Here is a 24582-nt window from a genome sequence, read left to right as displayed (position 1 = left end):
TCTTCCTTTCTGTATTTGGGTTAAGCTTCACCCCTCCCCCAGCTGTGGTTAAATTTGATTATCAGAAGATTCATCATTGCCACCAGAATGGAGAAATCATGGTGCTATGCTATTACACATTTTTATAAAAAAAAAAAAAAGCGATCAAGAGAGGTTTATAATCAAAGATACACTGCATCTTGAGCTTAAAACTGATGGTACTACCAGTGTTTATGTGGGTCTGTGGATAGTAGAAACGATCCTGCAAAAAAATCTATAGCACATATCTATCTTTTTCTCACTTCTTGTGTCCCACATTGTGAATGAATGCAGGAGGATGTGTAAAATAAGCACTTTGATGCTGCCAAACCATCCTGTTCACAAACAGACCAACACCTCACATATAAAATAGGGCCGATTCTGTTGTGACCTCATTAAAAGAGTCATATCAGAAATACGGATAAAAATATAGAATTTAAATATATAATGCAAATATAAAATATTTATGTTTTTCATTAAATGTTAAGTTACTTTACAAAAAATTACTAAGTTTTTCATTTACAATATAACCTGCAAATTAAGCAGCTGTATAATTATAGGCTACTAAGTACATTAAAGCTATATTTATAATAAAAAAAAAGATTGACTTATTGATGTTTTCTAAATTAATTGCTATTTCATCAATCCTCAACTATGTCAACCAGTTATAACATTTAGGGTGTGTTCACATTTGGCAGGTTTGGTTTGATTAAAACGAACCCTGGTGTGATGATTGCTCTGTTAGTACGGTTATTTTGAATAAGTGTGAACACTGCCATCCGAACCCTGGTCCGCACCAAACAAGAGGACTGAGAATGCTGAAAAGATGGGTCTCTGTCCACTTCCAAATTAACTCTGATGCAATTCGACTGAATTATAAAATTAAATATAATTTTCTTTTTTGGTCCGGACCAAAGGGACCAGGAGAACTGAACTACAAGTGTGAACACCCCAGGGTGGTGATATTTTTATTAGCACAATTTGCAACAACAATATTCAATTTAATATACAATATTTTTATAGTAGTAGATAAATGTAGGCCAAATATAGCTACTGACTGGTACAGTCTTGATTGCCTCATGTTTTACACATACATAAAAATGCATATTTTACACAATTATAAAATCCTTTGAAATGTGGCTATAACAACCTGAAGATGTAAAGACAGTAAAGACAGAGATTGAAGCAGATTGTATTTTCCTTTTGCAAGGTCTGAAATTTGACAGCTGGTACAGTAGATGATCAGCCACACTATCACTGTAATACTTGTAATACAAAATAAAGATGGTCTTCATGAATATTTCCTACTCTAAATAATAGAAAATTGCTGTATGCATTTGAGAATTAGTGAGTTGTCATAAAATGTCACAACACAAGATTCGCACCTGCTGGATCACCTGCTGATGATCACATGTTATGGCTGCTACAGATGATGATTCCCCTATAATTAGCCTTTCTAATCTAAATCATCAGCTTTCAAAAGCTTTAAACCATCATCACACTTTGACATTAAATTAATCAAACTTCATGATTTGCATAGCTGATGATGTTATACTGTGGTCAGTATGTCTGGGTCTCAAACAAAACCAGTGGCTTTTATCATTGTTCCTTTTAGATCATTTAGCTTGCCAGTCTTTCCCTTGATTATGAAAGCAGTGTGTGTTTGGACTTTGATACATGGCCGATTTACCGAGAAACACTGAATCCAAAGCACAAGCACCATTAAGACATTAATACTTGAATCTCCTTAAGTATTTCTTAATCGCTGTGTGTTTCCTCAAAGGTTCTTTGTTTTTGGTGCTGTTCATTGCACCCAAATATTCCACTGAAGGTATTAGATAATCGTTGTGTGGGTTGTAGCCTTGGCCCTCATTTACCAGACATACTGGAAATCAATCTACTGTACAAGTAGAGAGTTTCAAACTGCGGTATCAATTGAGTCAGGTAACAGGGCAAGACTTTGTCTGAAGAGTTGTGATAGGGTAGAAGACGTACCATTTGTCTGTGTTTGTGTGTAGACAGACCCAAGGGCAAACATATCTACTGTTATGCTGTCTGAAAATGAATATGAATGCACTTTTGTGCATCTGCTGCCTCTGAGGGTCTTTTGAATGATCACTGCCTCTAACTACCCTTCAGTATCAGTATCACAGTATCCTTACCTCACTGGAAAAAAATGTTAGTCTAAAAATGTTGAATGTAGTAACATCTAAGTTAATTGATTTTATTCAAGTCAAAAATATTATTTATCATCACCCTATATATAGGCTACATTAGGTTAAACCAGGGGTCCTAAAATTTCTTTGTCAGCCAAACCCCTTAAACTGTTTACTTTAAATATCCCCTGAGATTTATATTTAATACGTTTATATTTCAATAATTTAACACATTCACATGTTCACAGATCTCTGTTGTTGATAATAATATAATAATAATTATACATAATAATTATTATAATATAATAATTAGTAGTAGTTGCAGTAATAGTGGTAGTTGTAGTAGCATGTTTTAACTCGAAGTATAGGCTACTGTAAGAATGAATACAGAAATATATTACTATTGTAAATTACAGTTGTATAGAATATACAGAGAATATTTGATCATTATAATAATTTGACTCTGAAACATGCGACGCATCAGACTATACATGTACATTATTTTGATTTTACATTCAAAATAATAATTATTATTAGCTTTTCATCAACTCACAAACTCCTGTTTGGGAAAACCTGGGTTAAAACTACGTAAATTTAAGGGGTAGGTTGGGTAGAGATTGCCCCTTAAGATATTTACAATGTTGAACAAAGCCTTTGAACCAGAATAGAATTAGTATTCTTCCTGGGAAATTTGGTTTTCAAATCAAGTTCAAATTTAAGCATTTAACCTACGCTCCATTCAGTTTATTAGATGATTCTGTGCCGCCATCTTTTCCAAAAACAAAAGGACTAATCACTAACAAACAAACAATGAGAAATGTTAGGAGATTTTCTCAAAAGGAGGTCAGATTAATTTGCTAGACTGCCAAGCATGTGAACAGATGTCTAATGGTCTGGGTACAGTGTGTTTGTTTATTAACACTGTCCCAATCTTTCTAAATGTGCTCAAATATCCATTAAGTATACTTAAAATTGTCAGCTTTGTGATGAGGTAGATTTTAAATCACAGTCCTGGAGTCCTGCTCCCAGTTCTTATTAGAAAGAGGCTTAGCCTCTTTTTAAAAACAGCCTCTCTTTTTATCAGTAAAATTAATTAAGTATTCTGCTGTCCACATCATGTATCATGGCAGTCTGCATTCTTTATGAATAAAAAAAAAAAAAAAAAAAATATATATATATATATATATGTATATATATCAACACAGAAACAAGGACATGCTTCATTGTTTAAACATAAGCTTAAATAAATTGTATTTGTGACATGATCTGAGAAATCATACCTCTCCAAAATGAGGTAAACATTCAGGATTGGCAGCAGGCACAACAATATTAAATTGTCACATGTTTAAGTTGTGTGAGAGAGGAAAAACATTATAAATCACAGTACAGGAAGAGTCTGATCATTAAAGCCATTAGGATTTAAAACATGGAATCAACAAACGTCATCAAGCAAGCTGGGTTGAGCTTGCATATGGCATATTTAATGAACTCTAGGTATGGGTGCTGATCAATGTTTATATGAATAAAAGTCTAAATTAAATCTGTTCGTATAAAGCGATCGGTGTCTCTTCAGGACACCGCTAGATTCATTTGGATTACTTTTTTGATGTCTTTTTGTACTTTTTGGTGTGTGAAAGCTTTGGCTGATGTGTTGACTTTCAATGCATGGACACACAAAAATGATGAGAGAATATTATAAATAAATAAAAAACATAATTTCTGTTCAAGATTAGTGGTAGTCTAAACAGCATATGAGGAAATAATGACAGAATTTTTGGGGGGTGTGAACTATCCCTTTGTTCATTCATTTCATGAACAGTGTTGTTTCCTTCATCCACATATGTTATTCTCATGAGTAGCCGATTGGATTTCTTGCGTTCTTTAGATTTGCTAGGCTTTGTGTGTTTGTGTTGAATCACATTATTGTAGTGTCTGATTTATCTTTAAATGATTGTTACTTTAATGTACCCTCAAATGGGTTTTCAGCATGTTTGTAAATGGGATGTTGGTTATAATCATTAAGAGATTTGGTGCGGTGTATCTGGGTGTGTTGCTGTACACTGTCGCTGACATTGCAGCAAAGACACCACTGAGGTGAGGAAGAATGTGTTACAGAGTGTTAACCCTGTATTCTCTTCTCTAGCCAACATAGTACATGTTCATTTAGGATCTGAACACACACATATACATCTATATTTGGTGACACTTTAATTTAGGGTCCAATTCTCACTATTAACCAGTTGCTTATTAGCATGCATAATACTAGGATATTGGCTGTTTGTTAGTATAAAGCACATATTAATGCATGACCATATTCTATATCTCTTAACCCTTCCCAATACCTAAACTTAACTATCTTACTAACTATTAATAAGCAGTAGGAGTTTATTAAGGCAAATGTCGTTGTTAATAGTTATTGAGAATTGGACTCTAATCTATTTTATACTAATCTTATTTTAATTGACTGTATATAAAATAGCTGTAGATATTGAAATAAAGTGCTTTTTTACTCGGTATGAGTGGTAAAACCATGTTAGAACATCATATAGCATAACCCTTATGAAGAAGATGCCTTAAAAGGAAAAATACATCTACTTTTACACATGAATTAATTATACAAAGTAGGCCTAACTCAGCTGAACCAGCATGGAAACAGAGTCTTCCTGTGACGTCAATTGTCTTTTAATAAGTAAAAACCTAGAGGATCGAATGAGACCCTGTTAACAGGTTGCAGTATGATGAGCTCTGGTTTACAGCACTTGGTGTCTTATTCTCTGTTTCTAGAACATCTTTCACCACAGCTGTACAAACCAATAACAATGGACCATTTTAGGGTTCAGTTGCAATTAACTTTGTTAGTAAAAACTAACATCTTCGGACTTTTGTGTTGTCTACACATCGATCTCAGCATTAAAGTCGGTATGAAACGGAAGTTACGGAAGTCTTTTCTTCACTATTGTTACATACTGTATCTGAGTGAAACGGCTTATTCAAACAAGAAAAAAATCCCCATCCTCGCACCAGTAAACACGTCATCAGAGAAGAGAAGAGATGTTACTGTAAGAGGGAGGGGAAGTTTTTTTAAATATAGATTACAAGGGCACATGAATAAAAAAAATAAAAAAAATAATGTGCATGGATGTAGCATTTAAAAATACTGCAATATTCCATAAGAAAAAAGGATAGTCAATTTTGATTTCATGGTGACTTTAAAGATAGGCTAACTCATAAGTAACGATGCCACTACAACATGCGTTTTTGCTTTTACCATGAAATCAGACTTTTATAACCTTCAGTTTCTCTGAGATACAGGTTACATAACAGATTCCCAATAAGACTGTTCTGACAGTCAAAAGTGCTGTGGCATTTCGCCGTGGCCTCTCCCAGCAGACAGCAGTATGTCTCTCCTGACAGTAGGACATAAGACGAAAACCAGTGCCATTTACTTCAGTCTGTTCACTCGATATCTGTGATACAGAGACACCTGCATGACAAGACCTGAGCCATATAGTAATCTGATACTGCAATGTGCTGATCAATCTAAGCTCTTGTAAATTATATATCAAAATAATAGATAAGCTGCAATATCTTTTGTTTTTTCAGAGCTTTGGTTGCATTTCTTTGCAAATGTCTGTGTGAAATAGCTGCTTTTTTGTGGATTGGTTGTTGCCTGGTCTCCTTGACAACCTCACTGTACTTTGAAGGCTGTTTGATGTCAGTTGCTTTGCATATTCAAATAACAGATGTGGCTCAAGTGAATCACCAGTATGAAAACTATTGTAATTATGTCATTCACTATTTAATGGCTAAACTTTTACCAATATTTATTATATAAAATATTAGACTAATTTATAGTGCAGTTCCTTCCAAATGTAAAATAAAAACAATGTTTAGATCATTTACACCTTGAGCAAAGTTCTTGTTCAGTGTTCGTTATGATTGTGCACACATTTTACTTACATTTTTAAAGGTGCATTCAGGAGGTCTTTAGCTAACTAACTTATTTTTAATTACACAGATAATACAAGTGAGTTTTAGAGAGCCGTTTACACAATAATTAATTCCTATACCTGTCCAACAAAAAAAGAAGCAACTTGAGTCTTTATTATTGTTTATGACCTGAACCATACTTAAAACACTTGTTCCAGAACTACAGTATTATGAGTCTTCATTTCATGTACACCATTCATATGATGCTTCATAAAAAACACTATTTATTTCTTAATATGTACAACGTTTTAGATTAGCACCAAACTACTGTGAGCCACAAGTTATGTAACTACTGTATAATTAATGTTATGTAAAGGTAATTGTGCCAAATTATTTTGCCATGAGACGTACAAATCCCTTGAAAGTGCCTTGTGTGAGTTTTCATTAGTGAAGATTTGATTCATCTGTCAAGATCATTTTTACACATATCAGGCTGGCCCCAATGCCTTAAGACGAACAATAGCTTTTGGCATTTTCCTACTGGGGCCTTTTCTTGAGTGTACAACCACATCTCTTTTGATGTCTGTTACTTTCTCATTTCCTCTGTTTTTAGGTTCCAAGTTCATTCGCTTGACTGCACCTCAGTAATTTTGATTTTGAATGTGTGTGGGTTTTGTCCTTCCTGCAGATCCAAAGGTTTGACCTCTGACCACACCGCAGTGGGTGAAAGCTTGGAAGTAACAGCTTGGCATTATGGGACTATGTAGAAGAAGTGAAGACAAAATATGTGAGAATGTCACGACATTGACCTAAGAAGATTGCGAAACCCCATCGTGTCAGAGCCATGAGTCAGTCAACAGATTTTTGTAAAACAGTTTTGTTCTTTGCACTAAATCCTAATTAAGAATGAACGCCGCACATATTCTCCTTGAGGAAAAACTCATTATTTACATAGCTGTTAGTTGTTATATTAGCGACTATGAGTGAGAGAGATCTTGGGACTCCAACAGACACCACCTAGAATCAAACAAGGAGGCTGTACCGATTTGTTTGGCGTTTTATAAAAGGGTCTTCTGGAAACGGGGCAAAAATTCCCCTCACAGCCTGCCCCTCCGGGACTGGTGTCATTGCTAATGTAATGCTTGTCATGGCCAGTGTGACTGCTCTGGAGGAGTCGGCAAGCGACTGTACCATACCAATACTAAATCCACTGCCATTTGAACCTTCCTCAACCTCTACAAATGACCCTAGCCATGGACATGACAGCACGTCCTGCCCTTCGGCAGTACCTCCACCACCGCCTCCACCTCCTCCACCACCACCACAGGCTCCAGGTCAACACGCTTCACGCAAGAAACGACGGGTACGGAGCTTCTTTTGGAAAACCATTCCAGAGGAGAAGGTTAGGGGTAAACCTAATATTTGGACTCTGGCAGTGAGACAGCAGCAGTATCAGATTGACGTAAAGACAGTGGAGGAGCTGTTCGGCCAGCAGGAGGAAGTTCGAACCCAGACAAGCGATGGACAATCTCGTCTTGGGAGATCTAGAGGTTCATTTAAAGAGAGCAAGGATGAGGTAAGGCAACCTGTGTATAAATTTAATCATTGCTTGGAATATCTGCAGTTAAAGCTTGTTAGACAGTGTGATTTATCTTGTCTACACAATATGCATATGTTTTGCGATTCCATGCAGCGTTCGTGAGATTTCCTATTTCAATTAAGTTTATTTTTAAATGTGAATGAATAGCTGGCCTTGTGTTAAGATTGCCCAAGACAAAATTTTGGCCAATACTGCCTGATATCATGCATCAATATGGAAATAATTGCTTAAATACTGAAGCAAGAAACCGATAAATTGGCTAATAGTATAAATATATACACTTTGTGCAATGGAAAAAATAGATGTATTGTAATTTTTGGTAAAAGATGTGGTTGCCAAAACTTTACTGTAAAAAGGAAAGTTTTAAAGGGATAGTTCACTCAAAAATGAAAATTGTGTCATCACTTACTCAACCTCGTGTTGTTCTAAACAGGTATGGGTTTCTCTGTTCTGTTGAACACAAAATAAGATATTTTGAAGAATGTCGGTAACCAAACAGTTGATGGACCCCATTGACTTCCATAATATTTTTTTTTTCCCCACTATGGAAGTCAATGGGGTCCATCAACTGTTTGGTTACCGACATTCTTCAAAATATCTTATTTTGTGTTCAGCAGAACAGAGAAACCCATACAGGTTTAGAACAAGAGAAGCCAGGTTATCACGGGATATTTTTCTGTTGATATGAACACGTGTTGAAATGAACACGAGGTTGAGTAAGTGATGACACAATTTTCATTTTTGAGTGAACTATCCCTTTAAAGTCCCCCTGTAGTCAAGGTAATGTGTTTTATGTATCGCTCTCTACAACGTCGGACACATAACGGTAATTGATTAGCCTTTTGCTTGACTACGTTATCCAACAGCTTATAATGTGTTGCTAATGTTACACAAACCATGTTCCCGTTTGCCATCTCAGAGTCAGACAGCTGCCTTCTAAAAATCAGTATCCTCAGAAACGCTTAGAACTAGAACTTTAGTGGAGAAAGGCATATAGTTCATTATAACATCATAATACATCATGCATAATTCACCCGCTATATTGCTAAAAGAACCCAATTTTTCATATCAACAGAAAAATATCCCGTGATAACCTGGCTTCTCTTGAGACTCCTCTGCTTCGCAGCAGTTAATGATATGCTAAAGCCCGCCTGCACATTGACGTGATTGGTTACAAGGAAGTTTGTGACGCCTTAGGTAGAAACACCAACCATTTCAAACAGTCTTTTTTTCACTGCAGTTTTAAGGAGAAAATACTCAGCAATGGTGTTGACATGAATTTGCACATTGCAAGCATATTAACACCACATAGACATTTCACCAACGGGGGGGTTTAAGTTTTACATACAGAAATTAAATGAAATTATGCTAATATACCAAATTACTTTTTTTGCATTTAGTATACTGACAACTCCCTTAAAAACACAGGTGGTAAAAAGAAAATCACATGAATCAAAGTTCATCACAGGTAGCTTTTCCACAAGCTGTTGTGCAAACTATAGAAGGTGCACACAGTGTCATACAAAATACAAAATACAAAACACTGTCATGGTTGGTAACACACATGACACTAAAATAATGCAATAAACATTCAGTTAACAGCATAACAATTGCAGAAAACAACCTTCTCCCACAATAGCAAATGCTGGCCTACAATGAACCATTGGTGTAAAAAAAAAAAAAAAATGATACACATCTATGACCAAAGTGTAATGATAAATACTTTCCAAAATATTGTAAATAATAAAGAAAAGTGTCATGGATTAAAAAAATAACTTACATACTCAAAGTAAACATTTGATGTAATTTGTGTTTAACTATAGAAAGGAATACTAGGCATAATTTGGGCCCCATGATCATTTGGCTATAATTTATTAGCTTAATTTTTATTTTACCTATGATCCGATACCTATACCTAGGTTTGAGAATCTTCTTTCATTTTCTCTGAATTCTAAAGAGCTTTGGCTATAATTTTTTTTTACATTTTTTATCTGTGGTCTTTGGAAGTCAGTGTAATTAATCCAGTTATTCTGTATAAACAATATTAGAAAAATCACACGTTGCATTTTGCAATGTGCTCTGCAATCAGCCATAGAATTGGGTTATTAATTATTTAAGATATGAGAAACAAATCCCACAACCAACACTTAAGTATTAACACTTATCAGTATTGATATTTCTGAATTATATCACTGACAAAAATTAATGCCTTGAAGTGAAGTGCAAGCTAACATAACATCACTGAACTATTTGCGTTGTTCAGTGTAAAGTAGGCTACATCTACTACATCTACCAGGCCTGCTAGAGTAACTTTATTTAGTTACTTTACCGGATACAGTGAAACATCGGATTTTATCAGTAATCGCTGGTATTCCTACATAAAATGTGGTGCTAGCACACATATATTTCCATAAATTTGCAGACACTGAAACATATTTGTTTATTTATTTTACAATATCTGAAGAACATTATTGACAAGATGTAAAACATACGCATCTTATCTACAGTATGAATAACTTTTACGTTCATAGTATAATATTGATGTTATTGTATTTAATCCATAAGATTAATATGTTAAATCACATCACATTTTTTATTCTTTGGCATTATAACAGTATACATGTTTTTGATATTGTTAAGAAGTGTTTAGGTTTAGGGGTGGGTTAGGGGCTTAAAAATATAAAATAGTAAAATGCTATTATATAAAAGTAATATAAGGGATTCATAAAGATTTTAACATTTCAAAAGCTGTGCATGCATAATTAATTATGTTTTAGATACTGTAAATTAATCCAAAGTGTCCTTTTCAGTTTATATGTAAACATAATGTACATACCTACAAAAACTAAAGAAATCAAGTTGATTCCAAACAAAGTGGTTATTTTGTATGATATTCATATGTTTGTTATGTTTAATTTGCTAACAATTTCCTATCATGTAGGAAGCATGGGGATTTTCTTACTGGCTTATAAGAAGTGTTATTAGGTGTGCGCAACTTAGTTTTCCACCTTCACATAAAACAAACATGTCGCTGAAACAAACATTCATCCAAAACACATGCTCCCGTGAGCTTGTCGTTTTGTGTCTAAGCGACCAGCTGTGTTTTTGTTTTGTTTTGTGTGGTTGCCGCTGGTCTTGGTAGCTTTGTAATTATCCACGAAGACACCAAGAGTACCTGTGCCGATCTAATGAAGCTTTTTTATTGTTTGTATGAGGTGGCGTGGATCATGCGTGTGGCCTCGTTTGTAATTTCAGACACCATCCTGCTAGTCCTTTGAGTTTGTGATGCGTCACAAATTGCATGTATCACACACATGGATCATGTATAGTATCTCACAAAAGTGAGTACACCCTTCACATTTGAGCAAACATTTTAGTTTATCTTCTCAAGGGACAATACTATAGAAATGAAACTTGGATATATTTTAGAGTAGTCATTGTGCTGCTTGTATAGCAGTATATTTTTACTGTCCTCTGAAAATAACTCAACATACAGCCATAATTGTCAAAATAGTTGGCAACAAAAGTGAGTACACCCTAACAGAACATGTCAAAACTGTGTCCAAAGTGTCAATATTTTGTGTGAGCACTATTGTTATCTAGCATTGCCTTAATCCTCCTGGCCATGGAGTTCACCAGAGCTGCACAGGTTGTTGCTGGGACCCTCTTCCACTCCTCCATAATGACATCCCGGAGCTGCTGGCTGTTAGACACATGGCGGTTCTCCACCTTTTGCTTGAGGACGCCCCACAGCTGCTCAATAGGGTTCAGGTCTGGAGAAATACTTGGCCATTCCATCACCTTCATCACCTCAACTTCTTTGATTGACCCTTGCGAGGCCTGTTCCAAGTGGAACCCATCTTGGAAAACCTCTGTATGACCCTGGCCTGTTCTGTAACTCAGTTTCAGGGTGTTACCAATCTTATTATTGCCTAGGCCATCTTTGTGGAAAGCGACAATTCTATTTCTCAAATCCTTAGAGAGTTATTTGCCGTGAGGTGCCATGTTGAACATCCAGTGGTCAGTATGAGAGAATTGTACTCAAAGCATAAATTTGAACTGCTCTAATACAAGATACAACAATTTGTATGGTCCTGTCAAGCAGACAAAAACATGAACATCATGAACAGGACATGTGGCTTTGCATGGTTAAATGACGTACAGCTATTATCACTTAGGGTGTACTCACTTTTCTTGCCAGCTATTTTGGCAATAATGGCTGTATGTTGAGTTATTTTCAGAGGACAGTCAATATATATATATATATATATATATATATATACAGTAGCTATACAAGCAGCACAATGACTAATCTAAAATATATCCAAGTTTCATTTCTATAATATTGTCCCTTGAGTAGATATACTAAAATGTTTGCTCAAATGTGAGGGGTGTAGGCCTACTCACTTTTGTGAGATGCTGTAAATGTGTTTGCTAGAGAGAGTGACAGATTGTGTGTCTGTTTAGGTGCCACTAAAATGGCTGTCATGTTAGTTAGTTAATGATCTCATGGGCCAAAATGAGTCATCACGCTATTGAGGATTTCCTGGTGCTGATGTTGTGTTAATGAGAATAACAAGTATACTGTAACATTGTATTCTATAAGGGGTTAGTTCACCCAAAAAGGAAAATGATGTCATCAGTTACTCACCCTCATGTTTCAATCCCATAAGACTTTCCCTCATCTTCAAAACACAGATGAAGATATTTTGGTAACACTGATGATCCCTTTTGAACATTCTGTTAACTATAAGTAACTTTGCAACTAGCTCTCATTAGATTATTAGTAGACTGTCTGCTTGATATCTGCTAACTCATTATTGTGATGGTCCCCAACAGACATTATACGGACTATAAGTTACTTTGCAACAACATGTCAACTTACAGTATTATAACCATAACCTAAGTCTACTAATACTCTATTAATACTCTAATGAGAGTTAGTAGACATGTTACTTACAGTCAACAGAATGTGTTAAAGGACCATCAAAATAAAGTGAAACCGTTATTTTTAATCAAACCTAAGAGATATTTGTCCCTCCATGGAAAGTCCATTCCCCTAAAAGCCGTCATGCTTAAAAAAGTTTTCAAAGCTTTCAGTGGATGGACAGAAATTTCTCCGGGTTTATTAAAAAGATCGTCATTATGTTTCGAAGATTGACAATAGTCTTATGGGCTTGAAACAACATGAAGGTAAGTAAATAATGACAGAATTTTTATTTCGGGGTGAACTATCCCTTTAAGATTCATACAAATAAATAATAACATGACTAGAAACTGGAAAGAGATTCATTCCTGTTTAGCTTATCTGAATTGATGTTCAGCTATTTTGTAAAGCAAAGCAAATTAATCTAAGAAACTCTGCCTGTCTTTCTCATATCATAAAAATATATTTATTTAAGGGGAACCAGTGGTAGTCCGGGTATGGGACACTTAAAAACACAACTTAGTTATATTCTATTAGTTCTAGTTCTATTAAATATAAGACATATAAGTCTAGTGGTTTTCATTTAGTGTGCCCTTGATATTCATTTGTTTCCTTCTTTCTAATTAAATTTTGGAACCAAATGCACACTATTTTTCTAAAATAATAATAATAATAACTATAGGTAAATAAATTGTTTTTTTAACCTATAGTAATCTTGCACCATCAAAGATACTAGTTATATTTATTTTGGAAGTTGCATTCAAATCAACTTACCACAGCTACCCGAAAGCCCAAAATTTGAATGGGAGTGATGCTTCTGCTTAGAGCACACACAGTCTGTCCTTTGTGTATCTTTCCATCCGTTTTAATTAACCTCTCTCCTCTGTTCTCCCAGATCAGCATCTTGGACTCCAAGAGAGGAATGAACGTTGGAATTTTCCTCAAACAGTTTAAGAAGTAAGTTTCTAAGCATCATCATGTGTATGCATGTGCTTCAGCACAGAAATAGGATATGGTGGTGGTCAAGAGAAACCCGATGATCTTGTGTGAAGATCAATAGCTTTCAGGTTCTGATTGATACTTGAGAGTTCACATGAGGATGCTGTATACATTCACTGTGAAAAGTACTAGATACAGATAAGACACAAGGTATGTTGTCAGTACTCAACAGACAACTAGGCCAGAATAAAAGAATAAAACAAGATAAGTTTACGTCAGACCTGGTGAAATGGGCAGTTGAAGGTGGATGTGGCCTGTGTAAACAGAGTTTTTGTTTATTTTTGAACAGGTATTTCAACATCCTCAGAGACTATAAATGATTATGCAAAAAGACAATGTTTTCATATATAATCAGATGATATCATATTTATGTTTGTCTGTGATGTTTGTGTGTATTCTGTGTATGTGAGTGGCCATGTACAGTAGGGTTGATCAGACATTGTGAGTCAAGTCACTTCCTGCATCCATTTTTAGTGTTACATGTAAAGACAAATGCATAGAAAAAAGAAGAACCTTTCACAACTTAAAAAATAAAAATATTACTTAATATTCCTATTTGAATGGGTCTTTATTTAGAGACACATTCATTTTGTATTTTATTAAGAGAAATAATAATCAAAGCCTGTTACAAAACTAATGCAGATTTCCAAATGGGACATTAATGTACAATATGTATGTATGTATGGATAGATAGAATTAGTGTGATTGCTGTTACATAGTTATATACCCCTAACCTTACATTATGTTTAATTTAATATATGTACATAGTAATTAGACACCTAAAATGGCAAGAGTGGCACCCAAAATACCTGCACTATTTAAATATACATGTATACATAACTCACAATGTCCTTGTGAAGTTTAAGGTTTGTATTTCTATCTTTCTTTGGAGCAATACACTGAAGTATCCTACAAGAGATCTACTGAGCTGATGATCAGGCTGAGCCACAAATTGATTGTCTGTTTTGTACTTCTGTTTTTCTCCCTCAGGCCCAATCATGCAATAGTAGAAGACATCCGTCTTGGCAACAGTGAGCAGTATGGAACTGAACAGCTGAAAGAACTGCTCAAACTACTACCAGAGGCAGAAGAGGTGAGAACTCTGGCTACATTCACACTGTCAGTTTTTAGAATTAACAACCACATTTACTTACAGGTGCGAGTCTCGAAACTTTCTGTTAACACAGCAACTTACACAAGCATCTCGAAAACTGTCTGCGTGAACATGCAATCAAATGGGATTTCTTACATGTAATTGAGTCCGTATTCTGTGACTAAAGTAATATCAAAGTGACTAAAGTAATATCAAAGATGGCGACGTCCATTAAACTGAAAAGTCTCATCACTTTTAAAACAACAAGAGTCAAATGGAGCAGCCACGAGTTCATATGTCAAATCTTAATTAACCGACAGCAGATTAACTTTGAGTGATGTGATGGCAATGGTAATCTATATTATAAAAACAAATGCTTGTACAATTAATCCAATCTATCGATAAATTAAAATTGGTACAAATACATTGATAATCCCATCGTACAAAATGCTTTGTGTTTGCTCTGATATTTGAATGTGAATTTAAATCACTTACCTTCTCTAGGTGAAGAGATTGAAGGAATTCAAGGGAGACCCAAATAAGCTGACACTGGCTGATTCTTTCATGTTCCTGCTGATTCAAGTGCCACGGTAAGAGACGCACAACATCTCTCTTTACCGAGGAGATACAAATATACATTTTCATAATACCGAACAACATCATGACAAAAAGACAAGTCGACTATGATTGTGTGTTCATGTTTGAAGCTTTGAGGTGTGTATTGAGGCTATGGTACTTCAGGAAGAGTTTCTCCCGTCCTGTACGGTCATGAGTCGTGAGATTAACACAGTGCGTCAGGCTACAGAAGGTAAGAACATACTAGACTACTATTTGGAGGTTAATCTGAAGCAATAATTTTTTTTCAGCTAAGTAGGCAAAACATTTTGAGCCTCTATGGACCATAGGTTATTGGGGGTGGGGGGTGTTGGGGTAAATAAACTCAAAGTCATTTTTAAATGATCTAATGCTCTCTCTCTAATACACAAACTCACCAACCCATATAATTTGATGCACCATTCCACCACTTTCTAAATATATGCTGTCAATTGTAGACCAATAAACAGTAGAGTGAACTTTCATTAGGACTCAATTCTGAGTTGAGTGCATTTTGCTGAGTCATGTTCTTTCACTCAGCTTTTTTCACCAAGTGCAACATGTTTCTGGATCAACATATTTGTTGATCCTGGAACAACATTCCAATCAACCAATTAGGTTTGAGGGACAAGTTTACAATTTATGTCAAGTTTAGGCTTACAACCAGGGTTAGATGCTTCTACATCAGTGTTTTTCATCTATCATTTCCCTCTGATTTTAAGGATAACTTATAGGGTAGGGTTAGGTTTACGGGTAGAGATATGGGATTACATTTTCAGACATTTTTGCCTGTATTAGCCTTATCAGAATTCAATGGTTCATGACCTATCTACACTTCAATAGTACTTAAATGTAAAGATATGGCACTCCATTAATCATCACTTTGATTTTAGGAGCATTTATAAAAACTCAAATTGGGTTTTATTAATCCTGCATTAACTAATCTTAGCAGCACATCATGATACAGTAGGACACACTGTCAGCAATTTTTTTTCTAATTTAAATGTGCATTGAGTCTATAGCTTTCCTTTAAATTTCTTAGACTGTAGACAGTAAGAAGGATTGTAATAGCATTTAGAGTGTTGTGTAATTTACCAAATGGCCTATGATTATTCAATTTCTATTGATTATTCCTCAGAACTAATGACTTGTGAAGAGCTCCATGCCATTCTACACTTAGTTCTCCAAGCGGGAAATATCATGAATGCAGTAAGTCTCTCTGCCTCCAGCCTTTTTTCCGTTTATTGTCTTTCTTTTGTTCCCTATCCTTTACCCCTCATCTGTCCCTTTTTTGTGGACATTTCCCCCAGTCCTCTTTTCACCTTTGCTCTTTCCTTTCAACTATTTCTCTCCAAAACATTCCCTGACATTTTTAAATCAGGAAAGGTTGTTGGCTTTTACAGCATTGACCAGACATTGACTGATGTTCTCTGTGTTTTCATAGGGTGGCTATGCAGGCAATGCTTTGGGCTTCAAACTGTCCTCGCTTCTCTCTCTGGCTGATACGAAGGCCAACAAGCCTGGCATGAACCTGCTCCATTTTGTGGCACTAGTAAGTAGGACCGAACCAGATGCACTGTAGTTTTCTCCAGATTTACTTATAAATGTTTGCAAATGTTTTAGGAAACCAGCCAATAACAAAAAACAAAAATGTTACTGATTTGATTTGGATTTTTCTTTAACTTTTGTCACAAAGGAAGCACAGAAAAAGGATGAGGCCCTTTTGAAGTTCCCAGAGAAGCTAACACATGTTCAGAGTGCAGCCAGGTAACACAATATTAAAATATAATTATTTCTCAAAACTTCTCTTATTAATAATCTTTTCATTTTATGAAACTTAAACTCTATTTTAGAACATCTAGAGTTGTATTAATCCTGTATCCTGTATCCATAATCCTGTAAAGGTCTAACTATGTGAGACTACAGCAAAATCAATCCAAATTCTTCTGGTTTAACTAATGCTAATAATGTATTAGGTTTTATTTCTTCTAACATTTGCAACAGGTCTCACCTTTCTATGACCCCTTCCTCAATCTTTCTCTGACTTAGATTTTTATTGTTGTAGAATTTCAGTAGAAAATATAGAAGGAGAGTTCTCCTCTCTCTATGTCAAAACACGTTCCTTGGAAGAGAAGATTCAGGATGACGATGAGCTGCAAAAGCAGCTGGGTCCATTTTTGCAGGTAAATTAATCATTTAATGGGGGTTATGGTTTTATATTTCTATTGTATTTGCTATAATAATTTGATGAACTTTTTTATGCCAATAAGAATGACTCACCTGCTGCCCTCTTATTTGTTAGAGCTCTACACATGCCCTGCAGGACCTCAAACATCGCAGGCTAGACTTGCGTAAAAAGGGCAATGCCCTCATCGACTTCTTCTGTGAAGACAAAGACACCTTTAAACTGGATGAGTGCTTCCGAATTTTCCAAGACTTCTGTCTAAAATTCAAAAAAGCTGTAAAGGTACATATCACATTTACTAACAAGCAAAAATTAAGAAAAAAGGGGGGAAAAAACATTTAAAAAACACAGTAAAGAAAATTATTTAAGATGAAATAATAAAAGCTCATCTGTAAAGACATTAAAGGGGACCTATTATGCTAAATTCACTTTTTAGTGGAGATACATTATGTATTTAAAAACATTAAGGGAAAAAAACTTTCACTAACAGAAATTGTTTCCAGAATCTTATTGAAAACATATTAAATTGTAATAATTCCGTGCTTGCCAAACAAAAGTTACTTTTAATGAAAAAACTGATTTCTTAAAGTATTGTTTTCCAACTTTGTTACTGTCAATTCTGTTTCATACTGTCAACATTATTGTTACTCTACCTTGGTAACAGAGTTTGACGGTAATAGAATTGACCATTTTTAACTTTTTAGCCAAAAACTCCACTTGCTGCATAAACGCTAAGAGCAAATGACACTCATGACTAAAAGACTTTTAAACAACCCACTGTGTGATCAGTGATACATTTTTTCCTGTTGATATTGTTGTAAAAATGTTGACGTTTTACAAAATAACACTTGGTTTAAGAACTTTCTAGATTAAAATATTTTCTCAGAGAGAGCACACATACCTTTCAGTGCTTCAGATCTTATCAGTGAGGGAAACTGACATCATTTCCTGTGTCTTACATAGTTGTGGAGAAAATTTCACCAATTTAAAGGCAAAGCATGGTACGGTAATAGTCTGGCTATCACAAGACCCAGCTCAATCTTTTAAGATTGAACATTGGTCTGGAGAGTCTGCTATGTATTTTCTACTGCACAAGAGGCGTGATCAACGGGCATAGTTCAAATGAATCTGTACGCAATTGGAAAGTCCTTCAACCAATCAGACCAAGGATCCGGGTGACATACTTTGCAGAGCGACGCGAAAACTCCAGGCAGGAAATGTGTAACCAAACGTGTTGATCAGCAGTTTGCAGAAGCTGCAATGGAATCGAGCGATTTTTGTAGGTTGTGCAAAAAAACAAACATGAAAGTTAGTGGTATTTACACCCACTCGAGTGATTTGTTTGCTAAAAAGAAGCCATTGAGCATCGTCGAGAGGTTAAAAGGAATTGGACAGAGCCGTAACAGCTCTGGAATTGGATTGGATTAAACCCGCAAATAGCGCGCCAGGTGGATAAGCCAGTTTGTGATTGGTTCCCGCAAATTTGTAAAGGAAGCAGGATGGATATATGTACAGGTTTCCAGCCTGAGCAGCAAGGCGAAATCAAATCACCGGCAGATCAGGCTGGGTTTACCCAGTCTAGTACGGTAACAGAATTGATGGAAAATTTACGGACACATTTTTATAAGATAAAAGTAATTTTTAAACAATTTAATGTTGTAGAATTAGGAAAATTACTATTTAGGGCTTTTATAAATAAAATAAATGAAATATTACAGAGAGAAAAGTAAAATAAAATACTTTGATTACACAATGATGCATGATGGAAAAAAAATATATACTGACTAATTCGGACAACAAGAAATCATGATTTTCAGCTATTTAAGACACTTTTTACAGAAAATATTATAATGTTATGGCCTGTAGAAAAAGCAAAAGAAAATAATGACTTTGGACACCAAATATACCTGCAATTATAGAATCACCCTTTTACATGGTGTTTGCACATAAATGTGTGTTGGCACAAACTCCCTATAATGATAAAAATCAACCCGCTCCTTTTTTGTTTTTGTTTTCATCCTCATAAATCATAAGCAGTTTCATAGAACAAGCCGTTCACAGATTCTGGGCAAAGTGATGTCACTTTGTACAGGCCCCACACATGACTGTTGACGGACTCTGTCGTATTAGTATAGACCCCGCCCTGAGCGAGTTGTACACTGTCCACCATTTTCTTCAGGCCAGAGCAGCTGTAGCGGCAAGAATGTCTCATAAGCAACTCAGGTGTTTTTGTTGTTGGATGTAATAGAGAACATAACAGTATTTATGTACTCCCGACTTCAGAGCCGCTTAAAACGCAGTGGAATAGTTTTATTTTTGAAGGGAATTCGACCCTCAATATACCTAAATCCGTTTATGTCTGCGCAAATCATTTTACGCCAGACTGCTGTGTGAACTAGGGTCAATACAAAAGGACAATACAAAATACAAGTTTTAAAGTTAAAAAGTTGTTACTGAAGGATGGATCAGTACCAACACGGGGTGTAGCGATACCCTCATGTCACGATTTGATATATCACGATACTGAACTCACGATACGATAATATGGTGATACTCCAAAACATATAGTAAAAGGTTAACAAAAAATGTACTGTTGATTAAAATGCTAAATTTACTGTTACATTGTGGGTTTAAATGAATAGGCTTGGACTTGGTGCTGGTAACCCACAGGACAATGGTGACACCAGAATAAAAATATTCATGATTCGGAAGCTGAAAATACACAATTATTTTAGACAAACAGGCTAAGCTTGCACTCCGTCACTAACTAGATATTTAAAATAATGTAATGAAATTAATGAAACTTACTTTGAAGCACGCACTTTATTACAGTTCATCGGAGTTGTATTACGGATATAAAGTTAAGCAGTTTATTAAGCAAACGTCAGTCAACCAGGAAGATTAAGTTGTAAGGAACACTATATCGAGTCCAACCTTTAGTTTAAACTGATAATCGTTTGTTTTACTCACGTTTTCGCAGTTTCCCCTATTAAATCCAGTCACATCAATGCATACCCTCTAGTGATTTTCTGGAGTGAAAACAGACGCATCATCTATTTTTGTGTGATGTACAATAAACGGGTCCGCTACAAGTTATAACCATAATTAAACTAAACTATACCTGTCATATCTCCATGCACCATAAATATTCTCTGGCTCTATAGGCATCATTGTCCAACTTCGGTTTGAACATATAAGGCTGGACACCATTACTGACAGTTTTTGACATTTTAAGTGCGTGAGATTGTCCTGTTTTGTTGTTGCATGAGCTCTTGAAGCTCCGCCCTCTTCTTGAAAGGGGGTCGGGAGCACCAGCTCATTTGCATTTAAAGGGACACACACAAAAAGTGTCCATTTTAACATGCTATAAAAAATATATGTGGGGTATTTTGAGCTAAAAACTTCCCATACACACTCTGAGGACATCAGAGACTTATTTTACATCTTGTAAAAAGGGCCATAATAGGTCCCCTTTAAAGTCTTTATGAATCATGCTACAGATCATCTGTCAGTGAACACCCTCTTATAGTGATCTCTTGTCCACTCTCTTGCAGGACAACATGGACAGGGAACTGAAGGAGGAATCTAGACTGCGACGCTTACGGGAACTGGAGGAGAGACGGTGTGCCTGGGGTGCAGCCAATACTGAGACAGGTGATAGTGGAGGTTTTGGTCGCAGCAGCAGCGAAAATGATGTTGACATCCTTACCAAAGAAGGCCTCCGAGACTTCCTGCTTCAATCAAGACCTCAAAGCCCCCACAGTCCTTTGGGGCGCTCGTCTAGTGCCCGCCGTTACCATCACACCTCTAGTGACCGCAACATCCGTGGCTATATGGAGCAAATCTCTGGGTCTTCAGAAAGCGACTATGCCAAATTCAGCAGCCTGCCACGTCCAGGCAGGAACCATCAAAGAAAGACCATGGCATGGCTTGTCTCACAGGATGATAATAGGGAGCTGGGTCCGCAGAGTCAGGTTTACCAAGAGAAGTTAGCAGCTTCACCAAAGGCTGAGACAGAACCCATCAGTCCTTTAGCTAGATACTCAAGTTTTGGCTACAACATGAACACGGATCCCTATAATAATAATAATTATACTACTCTCTCTGAAGGTGGAGTTACACCTCAATTAAATAACACAAAGAATGTTTATCAGGGGACACCTGGTCATGGTGTTGGACACATGAGTGTTTGTGTGGAGAAACACAAACTAGTTTCTGGCCTTCAACCCTTTGAGATAACCAGCCAGATCTATAATAACAGTAATGTTTCTTTTGACAACCAGTGTGAAGTGTTTGTAACAAATCTGGAAAGGGAAGAAGACCCTCCCAAAGCATTTGTCCTTGATACACCCCCATCTAGTAGGAGTTCTGAGGTGGGACCTAAGCCAGAAAAAGTATGGAATGACAAAATTATCTCATCACAGAAGGAGGAAGCGGACACAAGCACCTTTTCCTCAACAACTTGTGACACCCCTTTGCCCCTTGATCCTTCTGTGTCTAGTAAGAAACCTGGGTTGAATGTCATGGACTGCACTGAAACTGATTGTTCTGAGATTGAGAGTTCTCCTATCATGAAAGAAGGATTTGGACTTAACCAAAAGTCACAGGATGCCAACTATCCAAGAGTCGTTCAGGACACCAATTCTCTATCCTCCAATTTTGAGTCCACCGATTGTCACTTTGTGTCCATATCAAGTGATGAACCATTAGTAGGGAGCTTTGATCAAGCATGTCTAGAATCAGTCAGTCCATCTGTAAATACTGAAGAAGCAGAGACAGATAGCTGTGACACAGCTGAAGGGCGAAGAGTTGGTGAGAAAGCAGTCCAGACCTGTATCCCCAGAACACTTGTCAAAACCAAGTCTCCATTCAAAGTGATTGCTCATGCCAGTCGTCCTACAAGAACCCTCACAGCTACTGAGACTCAGAACTTGCGCAAAGTGGTGCCAATTACAAGGCAGAATCGATCTAGTAGCAGCATGAAGAAAGTCGAAAAACCACCTGGACATGAGAGCATTGAACCCAGACGTGTACTTCGCGACCAAAGCATGCCAGCCAGGAGAAGTGAGAGACAAGGTAGACCTGCACGGCATTCAAGCCTCCCTCCAGAGGATCCCAGGGCACAAAGAGGAGCGACACCAAGCAACTCTCGTTGGGCAAGGGACTCGACTCAACACAGACCCTCCATCAAAAAAACGAATTCCAAACCGGTTCGTAACATTTCAAAACCAGCACCAGAGGAAAAGATGTGTCGTTCTACAATGCGTGCCTTGGCCCAAGCTCAGGCCCAGACACAAGGAACCTCTGAAGGAAGTACACCTGACAGTCCCAACAACACCCTAAAAAGTTCTTCGCCTTTACCTAGCTTTGCTCGCAACACTGTGGCATCATCTTCCAGATCTAAAAAAGACTTACCCTCACCAGCTGTAACAGGAACACCATCAAAGAGCTTATCCAGAACTAGCTCTCAGAAATTGCCTGGTGTTAGAACGGACTCTGTCAGTAGCGGACCTTTGCTAAGGAGTGAGGATAAACTAGGGGGGTCTATTAGGAGGGTTCAAAGTGTAAGGGCTTCCAGTCGGAGCAGTGACACTCCTCCTCCACAGTCTGGACGAGAACACTCCCTCAAAAGTAGCAGTTTCTCAGAGAGATCCACACAGATTAAAGACTCTATCGCGAACAGGACCAACAAACCTACATGGAAGTAGAATGGACATATTATGTAGTGGCTCAAAAAACAATGTTTAACAAAGAAGATCAAACTTTTCTGCACATACTAAAGTTACTAAAGAGGCACAGAAGCCTCTTAAATTATTCTGAATGTATCTACAGCCTTTAAAATGTAGCTGAAGTTGTGTCACTAGATGCTCACCAAGAGTTTTAATATTAACGTGAGCTACTGTCACCATTTGACAGCACATTTAGTAGCACTTCAACATCCACACAAGGATGGTTTTGATGGCCTTTTTCTTACATATACTTGACACATTATCAACTGTCACAAAAAAAAAAAAAACACATCAATCACAAATTGTACTTAGTGTTAGATTAACCCTATATTTTATAATAGATATTAATTCTACAAAGACTATGTGAGCTGTTCTCACAAATTGCTGCGGACAAATAAAATAGAAGACAATTATGTCACATATCCATATGCTTGCTTTATTTTATATTATATGTAGTAAAAGTAATGTAATACTTTTTACTAGGGTAACATTTCCATAAAAAAAACTCATGAACACTTTATCCACATTTCACTTAGCTTTTTTCTGTGCATGACAAATCACACTGAAGACTGTTTGATGAATATGTCTATGAATGTTATCCAATTACACCTTAGTGTAGCTGATGCAATGAGTACGTACTACAGCTAGTAGTTCGAAGATGCCTCTCCAGTGATGTTTTTGGAAATGTTCAAAAGCTTTGCTGCCGAACTGCTTATTTTCAATTTGCCTTTTCATGCAGGGTACACATCGCTGTACACTGTCTTGCTGCTGATGACACTGTATTTGTGACGTTTCTGTGAATATGCTGATAGCTCTTTCTTTATAAAGCCATACTGTTAACCGGGAGTGGCAAAACCTGGTGCTAGAGGAAAGGTTGTGAAGTTTCAGTTTGGCCCAAACATTTGATAAAGCACATACACTGTATGCAACAAATGTTCTCACATTATCTGCTTGAAATTAAGTTGACAGGTAGTCAAAAAATTTTGTTTACATACACAAACATGTGTTGCTCAAAACTAACAAATCAGTGTTAGAATAAGAGGTAACACTTTTACAGTACGGTTCTAAACACTAATTAATTCAATAATAAGAATGAAATAATATTTTTTACTTCTTTTATTAATTTAGGTTAATATAAATTTCTCTCTCTCTCTCTGTATACTATATATATGTGTGTGTGTGTGTGTGTGTGTGTGTGTGTGTGTGTGTGTGTGTGTGTGTGTGTGTGTGTATATATATATATATATATATACATATGCTAATACATTAGTTAATACAAATGTAAAATTAACATGAGCAAATATATTATGAACAATAATGAATTAACAATGAACAATAGTATGTTAATAAA

General features: G+C 36.3%; 1 protein-coding gene across 1 annotated transcript in view; it reads left to right on the top strand.

Annotated features, from left to right (window-relative positions):
- The window catches only part of fhdc1 (FH2 domain containing 1), a 28118-nt gene extending 3737 nt beyond the window's left edge, over positions 1–24381 (top strand). Inside the window, exons 2-12 of the mRNA XM_082165633.1 lie at positions 6793–7680; positions 13527–13588; positions 14621–14723; positions 15228–15313; positions 15431–15531; positions 16456–16526; positions 16762–16869; positions 17014–17084; positions 17383–17500; positions 17620–17784; positions 21057–24381. Of these exons, the coding sequence (XP_082021759.1) occupies positions 7243–7680; positions 13527–13588; positions 14621–14723; positions 15228–15313; positions 15431–15531; positions 16456–16526; positions 16762–16869; positions 17014–17084; positions 17383–17500; positions 17620–17784; positions 21057–23210 (3477 nt within the window). The 5' untranslated portion in view covers positions 6793–7242 and the 3' untranslated portion in view covers positions 23211–24381. The remainder of the gene's footprint in view (positions 1–6792; positions 7681–13526; positions 13589–14620; positions 14724–15227; positions 15314–15430; positions 15532–16455; positions 16527–16761; positions 16870–17013; positions 17085–17382; positions 17501–17619; positions 17785–21056) is intronic.
- Positions 24382–24582: the final 201 nt, after the last annotated feature.

Source organism: Leuciscus leuciscus (assembly GCF_965113295.1).
Source record: "Leuciscus leuciscus genome assembly, chromosome: 3".
NCBI classification, from domain to species: domain Eukaryota; kingdom Metazoa; phylum Chordata; class Actinopteri; order Cypriniformes; family Leuciscidae; genus Leuciscus; species Leuciscus leuciscus.
The sequence above is the reverse complement of the archived record's forward strand: the minus strand, read 5'-3'. Positions and strand labels throughout refer to the sequence as shown.